The sequence below is a fragment of the Choloepus didactylus genome, chromosome 6 (genome assembly GCF_015220235.1).
Source record: "Choloepus didactylus isolate mChoDid1 chromosome 6, mChoDid1.pri, whole genome shotgun sequence".
Lineage (NCBI taxonomy): Eukaryota > Metazoa > Chordata > Mammalia > Pilosa > Megalonychidae > Choloepus > Choloepus didactylus.
Genome location: NC_051312.1, coordinates 110,933,133 through 110,952,905, shown reverse-complemented (window position 1 = coordinate 110,952,905; position 19,773 = coordinate 110,933,133). Strand labels below are relative to the sequence as shown.

The 19,773-nt window shown below is 38.3% G+C and overlaps 1 protein-coding gene and 1 long non-coding RNA gene across 2 annotated transcripts in view; one reads left to right on the top strand and one right to left on the bottom strand.

Annotated features, from left to right (window-relative positions):
• Positions 1-6,264, bottom strand: part of LOC119538293 — a 50,668-nt gene extending 44,404 nt beyond the window's left edge. Inside the window, exon 1 of the long non-coding RNA XR_005217537.1 lies at positions 6,164-6,264. This is a non-coding gene — a long non-coding RNA (uncharacterized LOC119538293). The remainder of the gene's footprint in view (positions 1-6,163) is intronic.
• The window catches only part of SESN3 (sestrin 3), an 89,358-nt gene continuing 75,257 nt past the window's right edge, over positions 5,673-19,773 (top strand). The window contains exon 1 of the mRNA XM_037841163.1: positions 5,673-6,039. Within this exon, the coding sequence (XP_037697091.1) occupies positions 5,962-6,039 (78 nt within the window). The 5' untranslated portion in view covers positions 5,673-5,961. The remainder of the gene's footprint in view (positions 6,040-19,773) is intronic.

Genomic DNA, 19,773 nt, shown 5'->3' with positions numbered 1-19,773 from the left:
AGCCTGTCTCTTGTTATTTTTAACACCAGGCCATACTACTTGGTAAGTGTTCAATAAATACTTGAGTGAACAAATGAATATCTGTACAACATATCTTTGAAAGCATATGCTTCCAAATTTGCAGCCTTCCAGCATCTCACAAAATGCTGCTGCAATTCCAGGCCTGTGGTTCATGTAGGAATGCATCATCTCAAGCCAACATTTTCTCTTTGAAATTGCTGTCTTTGTTATCACTCACATGAACTTTGAAAGTTTCTTCTCGCTAACAAGTCGAAATTTACTTTTGCATGAAAATACTTTTACAATTTTAAGACTTCTATTGGTAAATTTTTATTGGTAAAAATAACTTTGTTCACTTGCTTTCTAGTTAAAAAGCAACTAATTCAGCCATTCATTTCATTCAACAAGTTTTTTTGAGCATCTCTTATGTTCCAAGTACAGGAAATACTCAGATGAATAAGACACATCCCTGGAGTTGCTCAAAGTCTGGTTGTAGCAGTCTGAAAGTTGTTCCCTTCAGGGTGCTCCTTCAGTCCCACCTCAGCCCTACATGCTGATTCCCCACAAATCCCTTACAACAGAATGCTAAGGCATCTAAGATTTCTAAGTCTCCAAATTATAACTCCTCTGTGCTTCCATTAACTAGGTTCTACTCCCAAACCCTTTTAACTATTACTTGGAATTTTCTACTTTATTCATCCACTTTCCTTTTGAACACTCAGACAACCAGCATATTTCAAAGTGATCTTTCTTTAAAATAGATTTCTCTGTCTCAGTTTTCTTACCTGTAAGAGAGGGTTGCCAACCCTAGGGAGTGGTGGGAACCTCGACAAACGAGGGAGTGCAATTCTAAAGTGCAATAGCAGGTACTGGGCTCCAACAGATGGTTGCCATGTGAGAATATGAGCCCAGTGTGGCCAGATCTGACAATTCCCCCAAGAGAAATGAGAAATCTAGATTTTGGGTGTAAAATATTCTAAATTGTAAATATTTTGAAGTAATTCTATTTAAAAAAAAACTGTGCAGGCCAACATTGTCTGCAGGCAAGAAAAACAAACAACAAAACCCTCACATTCGCAGTCCTCTCATTTGTAGACTGCTTTATATGGGGTTAAAGGCAGGAAACTCTGGGAAGGGAGGTAAGAAGAGAAGGCTGATAGGAATTTGGAGCTTGGTGGAATATTTGTTTTTTGAAAAATGAGCTTTGATAAGAATAATTTTCTTGGTAGAAGTGGGGGACTGAGGGGTTGTGAAGAGGAGTGGATGAGGACTAAATCCTTCTTGGATTAGATTCTCTATTTTTCCTTCAGTGATTTTTATTGGTCTTGGGCCACAAGAAAAAATAGCAGGACCTAATTAAGAGCTCAAAGGGAGCCATCAATTTACAATTGTGTGAAGTGCAAATTCCTTTGTGCAAGAAACAAGTTACAGCATTTGCAAATTTGTAAATAATGCAGCACTTTCCCTTCAATCCAAATACTTCGGGTGCCCCTGGGGAGAAAGAAAAAGAAGTCTGAGAAGGCAAAATGTTGGAAAATGACCTATGTTCCAAGAAACAGAATTTTAAAAATATTTTTAATAATTGATTTATTCAATTGAATCCTTATTTAGGAACTATAAAGGAACCCAGTTCTTAGGTCAATAAGAATGACAGTATCAAGAGAAATAAATAATTTCAAATCCAAAAGACAAAGCATGTCATTAACGGGGTACTTTCTTCCAGAAGGACTGAAAGTAAAAAAATTTCCCCAACCTTCCCTACACCCTTGGTTCGTGGCATAAAAGAGGTCACAAGCCATGACAGTCAATATGGTCAATGACAGAGAAGGAATCAGTGACACAAAGACATGAACCCCATCTCTCTCCACAGTGATAGTTTTTTTGAATCATTCAATTCACAAATATTTAATGAGGCCCTTTTAGAAGATCCTGTAACTGCTATTAGAGATTCAAAGGATATACCCTAGGAGAAGGTATGGTGGTGTTAGGAAAGTACAAGTGAAAACTCATTCATTTCTCCAAGATTTTTAAAGCACTTCTCTATAGATTGAACTGGGAGCTGAGGATACAAAGGATCCATCCCTGCCCTCAAAGGGTTTGAGGTCTACAAACAGATTTTAAACCAATCGTTTCAATTACTGAGTTTAATGCTAGAGAAGAGGAATGAGTGCCACATCATGGATGCCTTGACAAATGTTTGACTCTGCCAGGAAAGCTTTCAAACAGAACATCACCAGGCAGAAGGAAGGGGAGGGCATTCAGTAGAGGTAGAGGCAAATGGAATTTTGATGGACCTTACTCAGGAGAGTGACAGATCAGATGTGTCCTTTCAAATGGCTCTCACCTGTCTTTTACTCACTGGGGTATGTGTGCAAATTGGCTAAACCTTTCCACAAATTATTTCAGCAAGTTGTTTTGAGTCTTAAAAAAATATTCAAACTCTTTTAATCAGAAAGTCCCTATTTAGAAATTAGAGATGCTGCCAGAAACTTATGTATGAGGAAGTTTATCGCAGCATTATTTGCAACCATGAAAAACTGGAAAAAAAATCTATGCATCTAATAACAGAATAAAGATTAAATATGTTATGATACATCTAAGCCATGCAATTTTATGCATTCCTTGTTTTAAAAAATCACATTTAAAAATATTTCAAGACAAGTAAAAATAATCATGACATTAATATGAGTTTTAAAATGATGTAAAATGTTTAGTAATCCTAATCTTGTTTGAAAAGATTAAAAAGTAGTTCTAATCTTGTTTGAAAAGATTAAAAAGTAGTTCTCAACATTGGTTGTAATTTTTACCCATATCCTACTTTTCTAAAGTTCTTCATTGTTTTAGACATACCAGAAAATTAAAAGGATGGGGTTTCTCCTTGCCCTGCTCAAAATGAAAAGAATCCGCTTTTGTCTCCTTCCTTCTTAACTAACAGTGTGATTCTAGATTTGTAAATCACTTACTAAGTCACATTTCTTTGTGGTATCCAATCTGTCTAGGAAAGGGAGGGAGGCCAGGAGAAGGCTGAAAGAGAAAGTAATGGTCCAGAAGCTGAACATTACCATGAAAGCAGAGAAAAAGTGTGATGGGTGTAGGCTGTGTGGATTAGAGGGAAAAGTGGCAGTTGTGTCTCAAGAACCAGTTATAGGCATTGAGGATTTCAGGGCTAGAATATAAACACATTATAGAATGGTTCAATAGAAGAAATGTCATAATGCAGTACATGATTAACTGCCAAATAGATGATGCCACAGACAACAAATGTTATAAAAGTTTGGAGGAGAGGGTCATTTGGCTAGCCTCAATGAAGATATTCCTCTTAAACCTCCATCTTACAATCTTTTTCATTGGCCATCCTTTCCAGGGACTTAGTTATTAAAGAACTTAAAGGACTTCTCTGGGAAATGATTTAAGCTATTAAATAATGGAAAGAGTATAAGAAAATTCCAATAGAATAGAAACAATTTGAAGTTAAAATACTATTTGAGAAATTCAATCTGCACAGAATTCACTTAATCATTCAATTTCTTCTTTCCTTTGAAACTTATTCTCATTAAACCTGTTTTAAAAGATAGAACAAGCCCAAGAAATTTACTACTAAATGGGGACACAAATGTTTCAGGTCTCAGGAAAACGGTGCCTTGCTGGCTTTCTCCCTGGATTCCTTGATTTTCTGCATTTGAAGGGATGTAATTTCTCCCTTTGCTGAATTTTCTTGATTTTACCATTTCTTCTAACTAGCACCCTCTCCACATCCTTGCTATTCTAGGTTATCTGTGTCTACACTGCATCAACTGACCTTTAGGTACCACAAGTTAAATGAATCAACACATTTACCAAACCATATAACTTGGACCCTTTTGAGGTTTTCCAGTCTATTTTAATCTCTTTAAACCTGACACTGGAAGATTTCCAATTTCCTGTATTCCTTGTGTAGATCGGGTTTATACGTGTTGGTCTCTGAAAGGGTGGAGAGGAGACAGCTATTGAAAAACGAGGAGACTGGCAGTTTTAACCACACAATTTGGCCTAATAGCTTTGATATGCTAAATTTGCTAGCTCCCTCCGAGTGTACCTTTCTGATTTTGCATGACAACACCACACGGAATCCCTAAGGAAACCAGGCTAGTTCTTTAAATTAAAAAGAAAAGGAAGAAAAGAAAAGGAAGAGATGCAAACCATTGAAACCATTCTTTTAAATCCTCTCCACAGACTGATTCCGCGAACTGCCGGCCTTCACAAATCCTGGGTACATTTGAGACCTTTAAAAAAAGGAGAAGCTGGGAATACTGATCCTGTTCTAAAGAGCGAAAACAGGTGATGTCATAACGCATAGTGCTGTCCGGTCACAGCCAAGGCCGAAAGGGGAGCTGGAGCGAAGCAAGTTATCTCCGGAGCCCGGAGGACGCCGCTGAACACTGGGCACCAATCAGGTTCTCGCTCGGCGCCTGCCTTTGTTCTCACTGGGGTGCAGGTTTCTGGCTTCTTGTGTCGGGAACCCGCATTCTACCAGCACGCGCGTTGCTGGCCCCCTCGGGACACCTGGCTCTTCCCCGGACACTCCCCAGCGCCCCTCCTCCCAACACCCTGTCAGCCAGAGCTTTTCCCAATTACATCTGCCTCCTCCCCCGAGAGCCGAGAGCGCCGACGCTAAAATCCTGACTCACCATTTTTAGCTTTGGAAGAGGCAGGTCCAGCTGAATAGTTTTAAATGGCAATTTTGTTCCCTGAAACCTTCCCTCCCAAGCAGTGCTCTGTGCTCTGCATGTATCTGACCAGCTGCCTCAGAAAGGAGTTTTGGGTGAGAAGACAAACCTGTCTTTTTGGCCCTTTCATGCTGGAGAAATAAAGGAAATTTCCATTGCTTGGAGGACTGCGAGAAGGGATTTCAGATAAAGGATGAAAACCCTAAGCTAGAGATTTTGTGTCTTTTTTTCTCCCTAACCCGATTAATTATTTGTATGAATACACTTCGAGCATCTATCCCCAACCCTTCCTTCCCAAGCCTCAGGTAACCGGTCTTTTTGCAAAACAAGGCTCACGGTACGTGATGCATAAAGTTCTTTGAGATCCCTGGATGCAAAGCGCTACGTGACTGCAGTCTTCTTTACAGCTAAGCTTAGATTTTGGCAGAGAGAAAGGCTAACCATTGCCCTGACGGCAAAAACGTTTTAGCCTCCTTTTCTCAAGAGATCAGGAAATATTTACTTCAGCCGTAAACCCTCTAGCGAGCTCTTGTTCCCAGCTATTATCTCACTCTTCTTACCATTTCTGCAGGGACTGAGAAGGGGGCGTGGCCGGCTTTAGAGGAGGAGCTGGGCTTTCCAGGTTTATTTGCATGTAGCACGCCCTAGTTCTCCTATTGGCGGAACAGCACAAACTGTATTCCCTTCCAGCTCGCTACCTAACTAACCCGCCATCTGCCTTCAGCTCGGAGCCCCGGAGATAAATTTAACTTGCCCAGAGATTCAAGGCATCCTCCGCCTCTGCCATTCGCCGGTGCGGCTCCCAGCCGGGCTCTGGCTGCTCATTGGCTGCGGGCTGGAGCCCCGGGGGCGTGGCCGGAGCTGTCCGATTGGCGGGAGGGGGCGGTCCCGGAGCGTGGAGGTGGTGAAGGTGGTGGGCCGGCGGGGGCGGGGCCGCACTGAGGCGCTGCGGCGGCAGCGGCGGCGGCTGCTCGTCCTAGCCTGGCGGGGGCGGGGGTCTGGAGGATGGGGACGCGCGGAACAACGGGCCGGTGAGGAGCAGCCGCCGCCGTCTGTGCCGTCGCTTCGGCAGCCGCCGCGGTAGTCGCCTCGGGCAGCGCTGCTCGCTCTCGTGCTGTCACCTCCGGTCCCGACATCCCGCCAGGAGGAGGCTGAGACCGAAGCGAGGCCAGTGGCTGGGGGTCCGGCCCCGCAGCAAAGCGGGCGGCGGCAGTGACAGCACAGAACACCCTCACTCTCGGCAGCCGCAGCCACGATGAACCGGGGCGGCAGCAGCCCGTCGGCCGCCGCCAACTACCTGGTCTGTACCAACTGCCGGAAAGTGCTGCGGAAGGTACGGGCTCTGCCTGCGGTCCGGCCCGCGAGGGGCGCTTCCTGCCGGCCGGGGCTCGGGCTGTTCGGCCCCGGGGCGCACCCTTGGGACGAGGTTGAAAAGGATCCCTGGGCGCTTTCCCTACCTTTTTCGCAGACCCGAAAAGGGGCGTGCGTTCAGGGTTGGAGCGTAGAGACTGCTGCTTTTTATCTCCTCTGAGCAGACGCTAGTCCCGAGGGTTTGGAGTTGGTGGCTTTTTTTTTTTTTTTTTCGCACTTTGTGGTCCGTTTTTCGGCTCCCCTCCCTCCCTTGCCACCTCTGGTCTGCTCTTTGCGGCGGAGGGAGGGAGGACTACCTCCTCTCTGGGTCCTGGCGGCTCGAGCCGCCTCCCGGTGCAGTTTAGCTGCTGCTGAAGGTCGGTGTGAAATCAGAATAATGTGGTCTGGTCTTGAGGTACCTGGCTCCCTCTTTGCTGTAGCTAACTCTTGCTACACAGCTCCTGGGTGTTTTTGTTTACTAAGTTGCTTTTGCTTTGCGCGCCCTCCTCTAAGACCTTTTTCAATTTTGTTGCTGGTCGTCTTGTGTCTATAATTCAGTCATTGAAGGAACTGGTTAAAGTAGCTTGAACTTTATGCCCATGGGAAATGCTATTCGACCTTACAGTTCCTTCGGCTGAGGTGGGGGGAGGAGAGGAGCAGACTGAGATGGACGTGGGTTCCCTCCTTAATACTCCCCAACCCCCACCCCAGCGTTCGCCCAGAAAAATCAGATGCTCAATCAGCTTATTGCTTCCCGGAGTGGCTGATAGAAGTTTACTCCAGTATTGTTAAGCTCACTTGGCTTAATCGCTCCGTTGTGGGGGAGGGGGCCTTGGTGAAAAATGCCGCTTCTGACTGAGAAGACTTTTAATCAGACTTTAGCAGCTCCTCTGCTTAATATTATAATCAGTTTATTCTTCTCCAGACTCTATTTTGACATTCGATTAAATGGAAACATTAGTTGAGGTGCTTCTGTTTGTCCAGTACAAATGAATTAAAATTGCTGAGCTGTGCAAATGCTTCGGGACAGAAAGACTAAGATGAACACGGTACTGGTTTTAGTCAAATTCTCTAAATACATTTCACTTTAGGATTGTTTTTTGTATACTAAAAAGAAAGGAAACATGTAAGTAAGCAAGCTCAAATATTTGTGCTCTTTGTCCAAAAACTGTTTTTCTTCCTCTGTGGGTCAGGCCAAGTGCCAATCAAAGTTGTTTTTCAAGCCTCTTTTCCCTGCAGTAGAGCTGCTTTTTTTTTTTCCCCTATTTTATTTGAGAGCGTTAGGAAAGCAAAGGGATTACACACTTGAAGTTAATCGAACAGTTAAATATGCCTTAACTTGTGTTTATTGGATATGTTTCTCAGATTTTTATTAAATGTGCATGTTGAGTATGTGCAGTTATTTTTTTCCATAAACTCTGGGATCAAATTACAGTTGATACTTGCTCCGCTCATTGTAGTGCAGCCTGTGAGAAATGTAATGGATCAGAAGTGCAGATCAGTTCAGTTGAACGTTAACTCCTTCACTGCAGGGCCAGATGTCATCTGAATTTAGCTTATTTCTTAACTTTAAAAGAGATAACATGTCCCTGGCATGACAAGGATTTGAGACACCTTTGATTAAACACAAGCCTGGTTAAAATGACAGCTAGTTGTTTTTTGAAACATTAATTAAATAAATAAATAAGCTGTATTGACTTAGATAAATGTGTGCATGCTTTGCTAATGCCTCTGAATTTGGTAGACTAATGCTATGTTTGGCAGTGATATTAGGCTTCAAAATCCATTTTAATTTTCTTTTGAAAGAACTTGGCTATGGATCCATGACACTTTGCTAGCATTTGTATCTTTCTGTTAGCTTTTAAGGAAGTATTTGTGTTTACCTCCAAAGAGCATCCTCATTTTGATTATTAAAAGAAAGAAATAAATGGAAATGGAATATTTGCCATTTCCATATTTTATAATTGTGATGCATGTCTGTGCCAATATTCCAGTTTTTTGTAATTCAAAGGCATTTAATGTTTCATGCAGTAGCATGAAATAAGGTTAGATGGAAATGAGGTTGTTTGAACCAGTTATGACATGATTTGGCAACATTTGCAGCTTTTTAAGAGTGCCATTGGTAAGGGCTCTTAAGTCTAGTGTCTACCATTTTCAATTCTACATCATTCTAAAAATAGAATGTAAGTTATTTCTAATAAAGACATAATTTTCTTTTTGCTAGAAAGTATGTAACGAAGTAAAATTAAGCTGTAACTCTCAAAAAGTGACTTTCTGAATTTCCTATTTTTTCTATTTAATGAAGCATTTGGTAATAACCAAGTGAGTCATAGCATTTTGAATTTTAGTTCATTGTAGTTCATAATGGAAGAATGAAAGTCATGCACACCCAGTGCAAATTACTGTTTGCTGTTCGAACCCTCAATAGTGATGGAGGAAGGGTACCCTTATATGTGGCATAAACCTTTTGCTCTTTGTAAGTGTGGCTTAATTTGTTGCAATGTTTGTTGAATTTGGGGGGAATATCAAAAGGAACTGAATTCATCTTCAAATGAAATAATTTGGTTTAACCCAATTTCCAAGACTCAAATATTTAATGAGATCATGTTTGTCCTTGGAATTGCCTCAACCATTTTGATTCAGCGTGTTTAAAAGTATAGACTTTTTCAAATAGTGAATGTACCTGATCTAGTAATCTTAGATCAGCAAAAAGAACCAAGAGGCAAAGCCATATTACAGAAACAATAACAAAAAACTGCCCTCTAATCTAAAACTCTAGTTTCATTTGCCCTATTATCACTGATGTGGTTCAATAGTTTTTAATAAAAGAGGAAATGCTTCTATTTACTTTGCAAAGTTAATGAGTTTTGAAGTGTAATACATTTTACTTGAAGAAATTTTAGTGACAACCAGATATATGTGATACTTCACTTTAATTTCAAAGTAAAGTAGCAGACGGCATTGGGAAAGGTAGGTAACTGTTAGTCCACTCATATTTTGGTAAATAAAAGGTGACATATTACAATATACTTTGAAAATTAATCAGGTTGTACTACTGAAGTGAATAACAGTCTGCAGTATAAGTTGGAGGATTTAAAATTTAAAAATTCTTAAATTTTTAGGAAGTTCCAGTGATATATGTTTGTGTGATTATTGTACTTTTCCATTTTTTTAATTGCTTGTTTTGATAATGTTTTGATGATAAGTGAAGATACTGACAAATTGAAATGAGAAATATTAGAGTAAATTATATGAACCTCATTTTTATAGGCCAAAATTGTCAGATATTAGCAATTTCAACCAATGGAATGGAATTCTATTGAGTGGAGATTTATGACTGTATTCTGCTTTGGTTAATCAGATTTCCTACATACATAGTTTTGACTGTCAAAAGCAGTTTTTGTTTTTGTTTTTTTTTTTTAAATCTTCATTTTATTGAGATATATTCACATACCACACAGTCATACAAAACAAATCATACATTCGATTGTTCACAGTACCATGACATAGTTGTACATTCATCACCTAAATCAATCCCTGACATCTTCATTAGCACACACACAAAAATAACAAGAATAATAATTAAAGTGAAAAAGAGCAATTGAAGTAAAAAAAGAACACTGGGTACCTTTGTCTGCTTGTTTGTTTGTTTCCTTCCCCTGTTTTTCTACTCATCCATCCATAAACTAGACAAAGTGGAGTATGGTCCTTATGGCTTTCCCAATCCCATTGTCATCCCTCATAAGCTACATTTTTATACAATTGTCTTCAAGATTCATGGGTTCTGGGTTGTAGTTTGATAGTTTCAGGTATCCACCACCAGCTACCCCAATTCTCTAGAACCTAAAAAGGGTTGTCTAAATTGTGCATAAGAGTGCCCAGCAGAGTGACCTCTTGGCTCCTTTTGGAATCTCTCTGCCACTGAAGCTTATTTCATTTCCTTTCACATCCCCCTTTTGGTCAAGAAGATGTTCTCCGTCCCACGATGCCAGGTCTACATTCCTCCCTGGGAGTCATGTTCCACATTGCCAGGGAGATTCACTCCCCTGGGTGTCTGATCCCACGTAGGGGGGGAGGGCAGTGATTTCACCTTTCAAGTTGGCTTAGCTAGAGAGACAGGGCCACATCTGAGCAACAAAGATGCATTCGGGAGGAGGCTCTTAGGCACAATTATAGGGAGGGCTAGCCTCTCCTTTGCAGCAACCGTCTTCCCAAGGGTAAAACCTATGGTAGAGGGCTCAACCCATCAAACCACCAGTCCCCTATGTCTGTGGTCATGTTAGCAACCATCGAGGTGGGGTAGACCAATACCCCTGTTATTAACTTGATTTTTGTCTTAAATGAACTAAGTGGACTTCAAGCAGTGAATTTTAAGATGGCAAATCATAATGCAGTGACTTACAAACTGCTTTCTATGGAATCTTAAGATGCTTCAAGGTTTGAAAGTGCTTGCGTTGAATTAAATTTTCAAGCATATTTTGAACTATTTTTAAATTTAAAAATATAGGTAGCCAAAAATGTACCAAATTTTAGCACACTGGAGTCTAATATAATTATCTTTTGTTACAAGATTAATTTATTCTTTGTGCAGGCCTTGAATTAAAACTGGTTCTGCTATCTTTTACATATATTTGAACTTTATGAAATATTTTATTGATGAGAAAGATTGTCATTAATTTTGAAGGCACTGGCCTTTTAAAATAATTTCTTATATTTACTCATATTAAATTTTTACTTGTGAGAACACAGACTTACTGTTCTCATAATTGTTACTTCCTGAGTAAAACATGTATAAAGTTGTTGCTGTTGTTTATTTATATGTTTCATATATTCAGGTTCAATGTAAAACTTCATTTGTAAAAGGAATTTTGTTTCTTCCCTTACCCCCTCCCACCCCTCACCAAATAAATAGAAACATAAAGTTCTAATGTAATGATATTGGAAGCAAAAGATGTGCTTTGACAGGTCTTTTAATTTGGGGCAAGTTAACTTCTTTGAAGCCTAGTTTTCTCTGTAAAATGTAAATAATTTCTACCTGCCCTAAAGGTTGCTGCATGGCTGAAGAGAGATCACATGTGTTAAAGTACTTGGTAAACAATAAAGTACAATTGTAAATATAGGAAAGAAGACAAGCCTATTTATTTCCTGTTTTGGTGTTTTGTTTTGTTTTGCTTTTTCCAGATAACCTCAGTTCCTTGTTTATTGTAATATGTTTCAATACATACTGAGTAATTTGGCTAATCTTCACTTTTGTCTTGTTTAAGTATTGCCCATAAATGAGAGGTAAATATTATGCTTTTAGTTAGAATAATCCACATGTTGGGTTTTGATTTGCACATTTCTTTTTGTATTCTCCCCTCTCTTAAATGGTGATCTAATATATTGCTTTTGGTTTTTCAAATCAATTGAATAAAACAAAATTGCTTCTTTGACATTTCAGCAGATGAGGGAAATTGCTATTTGGTTTGAAAAGACTAAGAGTCAAAGAGATTATACATAATAGAGGTGGGGGTAAATTTAATGTAAAGCAAAGAATTTTTAATTACCTTAGTTTAGGAGAAGAGTTACAGAAATAAAAGTCTCTTAATCTTTTCTCCCCATCTCTTCCTTCTTTTCTTTTTCCCCTTTTGAAGAGGTTGGGTTATAACTACTTAGGTCTGTGTAGACCCTCACAATTTTTAGAGTATTTTCACATTATCTTAATGAATTCTCACAAATTAAAATTAAGATTTAAGTGCCATAGCCTTGGTCATAATGGCCAGTAAATACATTTAATTCTTAATCCTGCTTCTGTAATAAATGAAACTGTATTCTACTTGTGTACTTCAGTATTGAGACAGCTGAGGATTATCTCCACTTGCAGCTCCGGCATCTGTGGAATGCCCATAGGTACCTACAACTCTTCAGGTAATATTGGTGGGAAGTATGAAAGTTAGCCTCTCTTAGACATGTTATTGCAGATCAACTACTGGAAGGGGTAGAGGAGAAGATAGCTGGCTACTTTTTTTTTTTTTAATTCATTTTTATTGAGATATATTCATATACCATGCAGTCATACAAAACAAAGCGTACATTCAGTTGTTTACAGTACCATTATTATATAGTTGTGCATTCATCACCAAAATTAATTTTTGACATTTTCATTACCACACACAAAAATAATAAGAATAAAAATTAAAGTGAAAAAGAACAAAGTAAAAAATAACACTGGGTGCCTTTTTTTTTCTTCCCCCATTTTTCTACTCATCCATCCATAAATGAGACAAAGGGGAGTGTGGTCCATATGGCTTTCCCAGTCACATTGTCATCCCTCATAAGCTACATTTTTATACGATCGTCTTTAAGATTCATGGGTTCTGGCTTGTGGTTTGATAGTTTCAGGTATTTACTGCTAGCTATTTCAATACATTAGAACCTAAAAAGGGTGTCTACATTTTGTGTAAGAGTGCCCACCAGAGTGACCTCTTGGCTCCTTTTGGAATCTCTCTGCCACTGAAGCTTATTTCATTTCCTTTCATGTCCCCCTTTTGGTCAATAGCTGGCTACTTTCATCATCTCTATAACAGTTGTCTGGTTAATTCCTTAAAATGTAAAGCAGCAGCATGTGAAGTATGATTCTAGAACCCCAGGGGTCTCCAAGACTCTGTCAGGGGATCTGGGAGGTCAAAACTATTTTCATAATCATACTGAGACTTTATTTGCCTTTTTTACTGTGTGCAAAAGCAGTGGTAGTAAAATCGTACTCTTAGTATAAATCAAAGTAGTGGCACCAAGCAATAATAATCACCTTATTCTTCACCATCATACATACACAGTGGGGAAACCAGTGCCAGTTTCACTTAACAATGTCCTTGAAATTAAATTTCATTTAATCTTTACCCTTGACTATCTATCTTTTTAATATCTTGTGTGACAAAATAGGAAGGATGTAAAAAGTGTTTCTACTGTATAATAAACTGGTCTTAAGGGAAAGCATTTGTTCAATTGAGTTTCAAGCTGAGCTACCCACTTTTTTCATATAACACCATTTTTATTGAATGAACAACTGACATAACTGAAATAACCGTGGTTATTGACTCAACTATTTCATAAACAGTTCCTCAAAAATGAACAAGTAACCCTGAAAATTCAAGGAAATCAGCTAACAGTATTCATTGTCAGTGGTAAAACTCAAGCTTTCAAAGAAAATCAGAATTTGGAAAATGTGTATCTCCTACCATTAGCCTGAATGCTTTCTGATTCTCATAAGGCTCTCCCCTTAAGATTAAGCCAATATTAATGGCTATGATTTTTTTTTAAATATATAATGAAAGGTGCCAACATTTGGAAGGTCTGTATAGCTCAACTGATATTTTCCACATGATCAATGAATGATGGTACACAACCATATATGATGAAAGATCTATTCGAAGTACATGGTAGACTAATGGGTTTTAATATATTTAATAGAGTATGAAATATTCACTGACATGGTTTCAGATTCCACCTTGCAATTAACGTTTAAGAAACTGCTTGTAGAGTTCTGATGTGGAATCAAAGAATATTCACAACAAGGTAGACTAATGGGTTTTAATATATTTAATAGAGTATGAAAATATTCACTGACATGGTTTCAGATTCCACCTTGCAATTAACCTTTAAGAAACTGTTTGTAGAGTTGTGGTGTGGAATCAAAGAATATTCACAAGTATGTCCGTCTTTTTCCAACTACATATCTGTAGAATGCTGGATTTTCCTCACATACTTTAATCAAAATGTGTCACAACAGATTGAATGCAGAAGCAGATATGAAAATTCAGCTGTCTTTTATTAACCAGACATTAAAGATTTGCAGAAATGTAAAGCAATAAAGCAATGTCAGTCTTCACTAATTTTTTTTTTTTGAAAATTCAATGATTCTTGATAAAAATTTGTAAATTATGTTGGCATGTAATAGTTTGCTATTTAAATGAATTAGTAAACATTTTAAAAATTTCTAAGTTTTAATTTCCAATACAGTAAATATTGAAGTTACAACCTACACATAAACACAAGCTCTTTGGGATCCTCAATAATTTTTTAATGCAATTTTATTGAGATATATTCACATAACATACAGTCCTTCAGAGTGTACAATCAGTTGTTCATAGTTGTGCATTGATCACCACAATCAATCTTTGAATATTTTCATTACTCCAAAAAATAAAATAAAAATAAGAATAAAAGAGAACATCCAAAACATTCCATTCCCCTCCTCTCCCCTTGTTCATTTACTTTTTTTCACACTCACTCACTGTTTTTTTTAACTTCATCAAAAAAATTAAAAAGCGAACAATAAAAAAACATTTCAAACAAAACCGAAACAAAGGAATAAGAAAAAACAACCTAAAATAACTACATTGCTTCCAACACGTTCCTACCCTACCCCAAGAAAATAGGCACACTATAACCCAACAAAGGCATAAGAAAAACAACTAACCTAAAATAACTACGTTTCTGCAAACTTGTTCTACCATACCCCCCAGAAATTAACAAACCATAGTCGTCCCTGAGCATTCCCAGAACATTGTTTACCCTCCATAACTTATCTGTTCTTATTAGACTCAGTAATTTTTAAGAGTGTGAAGGGATTCCAAGACCAAAATATTTGGGAACTGCTGAGCCAGAGTTACTGAAGGCAGAGTATGGTATATACAAATGTAATTCTCAGGAGTGTCTGGGGAAAATAAAAGGTTAATGACACTGACATAGAAAATGTGGATAAGGCCAGCCCAGGAACCTGTGTTGTGGGTGGGGATTATTTGCAGATGGTGCCTAATGCCTTTTCAGTGACATCCTAGAACCTTCTCCACTACCACAGTAAAACTTTGGCTACCTAGAGAAGGTCCTTCTGTAATATTCATGAGCATTCCTTTACCTGTAGAAACAAGCTTCATTTTTGAGGGGAGGGGGAAAAAAGCTCTTTGGCTCTGAAGGAATATTTTCCTTGGTACTCTGTAGCAACTGAAGAATGGTCGGATCCAGGAATTATGCCCATTGTGCTCTGGTTGGATGGTTCTTGGCTGGAAAGGAAAGAAAGGCTGTGAGTAGCAATGTCTTTAAAAGTTTAGCCTTTTTTTTTTTTTTTTTGAAAACTGAGAGGGGTGGGAGGAGAAACAAGAAGGAAGGGACAAGAAAGATTCAGAGAGAATAAAGAGAATGTCGTTATGGGGTACTGATAACAAGCATCATCACAACAAAGAAGAAAATCAGAGTTATAGATAGGAGATAGGGCAGCTCTGAATATGGGAGGTCCCAAATACTTCAATCCTCAAATGTAGAGAGTCCTTTCCATCATGAGGGGGTGGGGTAGGGGAGGCTACTGTACACAGAAGCCATGTCAGCCAACAACTACCTACAATTCAGTGTGGTCTTGGAGGCATTGGTATAAGGACATAAGGATCTATTTACTCTAACTGATTAGAACTGGTGAGACTTATAAATGACCACCAGTATTTGAACAGTTCCTTACATTTCACTGTGATACAAGTGGAGGGAGTAGAATTCATTATATTACAGTAAACACATTGTCCAGCCAAAGCAGTTACCTTAAACCTTTGTAAGTTGGTGAGGTATAAATTATTTAAAAACATATATTTTGTACCATTTAAATCTACAATTAACATGTAGAATTTCTATTTGTCTTTCAAAACTTTTCTTCAAACTTTGGTGATATCTCCAAAAAGCCTCGCCTAATCTTTTGATCCTCTTCCTTCTCCCTCTATCCTCTGGACTGCTGTGTTATCCAAGTATATCACACTTGGCACACTCAATTGTAATTAACAATTTATTTATCTCTTTCCCTTACTAGGTTGCCTTTTGGTAGGGACTGGATTAATGGAGAGTTTAGCAAAATGAGATTTGATTTACAGATGTATTGCTCTTATAAAAATTGGTAGTATGTTGATAGTGGCTGCAATATAATATAGGTAATAAAATTAAAACTTTTCTCGTTTTCCAAAATTGTATGTTTAATATTTGTCAGAGATGTTAGTTCTTTGAAAACCTATTTTCTCTTTTTCTGTAAGGAACATTTTCAGAAGTGCAGTATCAAACATTATTTGAGAAAATAAAGGACACTGGTACCTGTTTTTTTTTTTTTTTTCTTTTTAAAATTGTTGCATGTTTGTGGCTATGGGAATATTTCAAGTGAATATCATACCACTTTTTGCAGGGAGTCCTGTAAGACAAGCCAAGAATGTTTGTCCACTGAGAGGGACACCAGCCTCAGCTGCTAGTCTTCTCTGAGATGTAAAGTGACTATTGCTTTAACATGGACATGTGCTTCACCTCCTAGAATCTGCTAGTGTCCTGTAAGGGATGGCAGTTTCAGACCTCCTAAGGTGTCAATGTCAGTATGTAATGCTAGCTGATTATTTCCCTCCTCCACCTCCCCCTAAGCCCTTTACTCTGGAAGTCTCCTGAGACAGCTGTGATTCCCCTGGAACTTGAGAGTTTTTTGCAGGCCTGGCTACCACATAACTATTCTTTGCATTTGAGGTCCACTCAGAAGTGAGTCATTGATTTTCTGTACTGCAAAGATAGGAAACTGGACAGTTGAAGAAAATGAAATCTACTGGGGGTCAGGCTTAGGCTTCCTCAGAACTGTAGAGGATAACTGAAGGGCTGCATTTGCTGGGCAGGTGCTGAAACAAGAAAGTGTAGCTTTGGGGGCAGTTTCTACCCCACTTTGTGGTCCTTCCCTTACTCCCTCCCCAGGGCAATTTGGAGCCAGCTGGAGCTTCCTTTGTGGATCCATGGCCTTATTTCTGCTAGGAAAGACCAATGTACACTTCTCTTCAGCTTGCCCCTACCTCCCAGAATTTGTCCTTCAGGCCAAAGCAGCTTGAGACAGCAAAAGCAGAATAAGAACCAGTTGGAACCATTGACCTGGGACAAAGGCTTACCTAGTTTAAGTCCTGCAGAGGAACATCCAGGAGAGGGAGAAGGTCTGTTTCCTTTGGAGTGGAGGGGGCATTCAACTTCTATAAACAGGAACTCCTAGGAACTCCTAGGGCCACTAACAAGCACTAACCCAGGATAAGATGTAGGCCAAGAAAAGACAGAGGACTGTGCATTTAGCATTTGACTTGGGCTGACCTTCCTGATAGCAGGGCTGAACTATGAAGGAGAGCACGAACCAAGGCAATGCCAACCTGCTAAGACTGTGGAAGATGTTTTCTTGCTTAGATTTGCTTGGTTTTGTTAACTCCTGCCACTCAAGAAAATCTGCCATATTACTAGCTGGATACAAACTCAAGAAACAGACATCTCAGGAAATAAATCCCCAAGTTAACATTTTAAAATATTAAGATGCACGGTGTGCAACAAAATGTTACAAGACAAAGAAAAAGGAAATGATGGCCCATCCGAAGGAAGAGGATAACAATCCAGAAAATATCAATGGCGATGAATAGGCTGTGGACATACCAGACAAAGACTTTTAAAAAATGATCTTCAGTATGCTCAAGGAGATGAAGGAAAATACAGAGAAATAACTAAAGGATTTCAGGAAAACAATGAATGAACAGGAGAATTCCATTAAAGATAAATTTTTAAAAGAACCCAACAGAACTACTAGAATTCATGACCACAAGATCTGAAATGAAAAATCCCCAGGAAGATTTCAACAGCAGATTGAAGCTGGCAGTAGAAAGAATCAGTGAACTTGAAGAGAAGACAAATGAAATGAGTCTGGCTGAGGAGCAGAAAGAAAAAAAATCATAAAAAGTGAAAATAGCCTAAGATACCTGTGGAAAACCATCAGGTGTACCAAGATATGCATTATGGAAGACCAGAATGAGAAGAGGGAAAGCAGAAAGAATTTTCAAAGAAATAAAGACAGAAACCTGCCCAAATATAGCAAAAGACAAAAATATGCACATCCAGGAAGCCCAGAGAATACCAAAAAAAGGATAAACTTGAAGATAAACATGCCCTGCCACTTAATGGTCAAATTGTCAAATACAAAGTGTAAGGAGAGAGTTCTGAAAGCTGTAAGAGAAAAGCAACATGTTATGTAAAAGGGGGTACCAATTAGATTAAGTATAGATTTCTCACTAGAAACCATGGAGACAAGAAGGCAGTGGGATGAAATACTTAAAAATCTGAGAGACAACAGTTTCCAACCAAGAATTTTATATCCAGTGAGGCTTTCTTTCAAAAATGAGGGAGAGATGAAAGACATTCGTAGGTCAACAAAAGCTGAGGGAGTTCATTACAAATACACCTAACCCACAAGCAATGCTGAAGGGAGCTATTCAGAATGAAAGGAAAGGACACTAGACATTGGCTCAAAATGGCATAAAGAAATAAAGAACTCCAGTAAAGATAACCATATGGGTAATTATAAATGCCAGTATTATTGTATTATATGTAACTCCACTTCTTCCTTCAGGAGTTAAAGTATCAATGCACAAAAAGTAATGATAAATCTATGGTTTGTGAAATACAATGTACAAAGATATAATTTGTAGCAAGCCCAAAATAGGTAGAGGGATGGAGAGATATAGGAACAGGGAATGTGTATGCTACTGAAGTCAAGTTGGTTTCTAATCAAGCATAAATGTTATATATTTAGGATGTCAAATTTTAACTCCATAGTGACCACAAAGGAAATATATGAAAAATTTATCCAGAAAAAAATGGAGGAAGTCAATATGGTACAGAACAAAAAGTCAAATAAATATGAAAGTAAGCAAGGAAGGAAGAATTAAGGGACAAAGAAGGTATCAGAATGGATGAAAAAGCATGACCCAGCTACTATATGCTTGCTTCTTTTTTTTTTTTTTTTTTTTTACAAACACATTAAAATTCAAAGACATACGTTGGTTGAAAGCAAAAGGATGGAAAAAAATAATACCATGCAAGTAGAAACCAAAAGAGACCTGGGATATTTGTACTAATATCAGATAAAATAGACTTTCTGGTCAAAAACTGTTATGAGAGACAAAGAAGGTCATTATATACTGATAATGGTGTCAATTCAACAAGATGACATAACAATTATAAATATATTTGCATCTAACAGCAGAAACCTAAAATATGAGACGCAAAATGGACAGAGTTGAAGGAAGAAATAGACAGTTCTACATTAATAGTAGCAGGCATTAATACACCACTTTCAATAATTCAATAAGGAAATAGAAAACTTGAATGATGCCCTAAAACCAACTAGGCCTAATAGGCATGTATATGTAGAAATTTCACAAAACAGCAACAATAAATTACATATTTTTCTCTAGTGCATATGGATAATTCTCCAAGAGAGATCATATATTAGGTAACAAAACAAGCCTCAATAATTACAAAAATATTGAAATCATACAGTGTATCTTTTTGACCACAGTGTAATGAGGCTAGAAATCACTAAGAAAGGGAGAAATGAGAAATTCACATATATATGGAAATTAAACAGCATACTCGTAAATAATCAATAGGTTAAAGGGGAAATCACAAGGGAAATTAGGAAATATCTTGAGGCAAATGAAAATGAAAGTAACATGCCATAAAAAAATAATGGTATGCAGCAAAGGCAGGGCTGAGAGGGAAATTTATAGCTCTAAGTGCTGCTTAAAAAAGATTTCAAATCAGAGAGCTAACCATAAAATTGGAGGAACTATGAAAAGAACAAACTAACCCCAAAGTGAGCAGAAGGAAGAAAATTAAGATTAGAGCAGGGGTAAATGAAATAGAGACT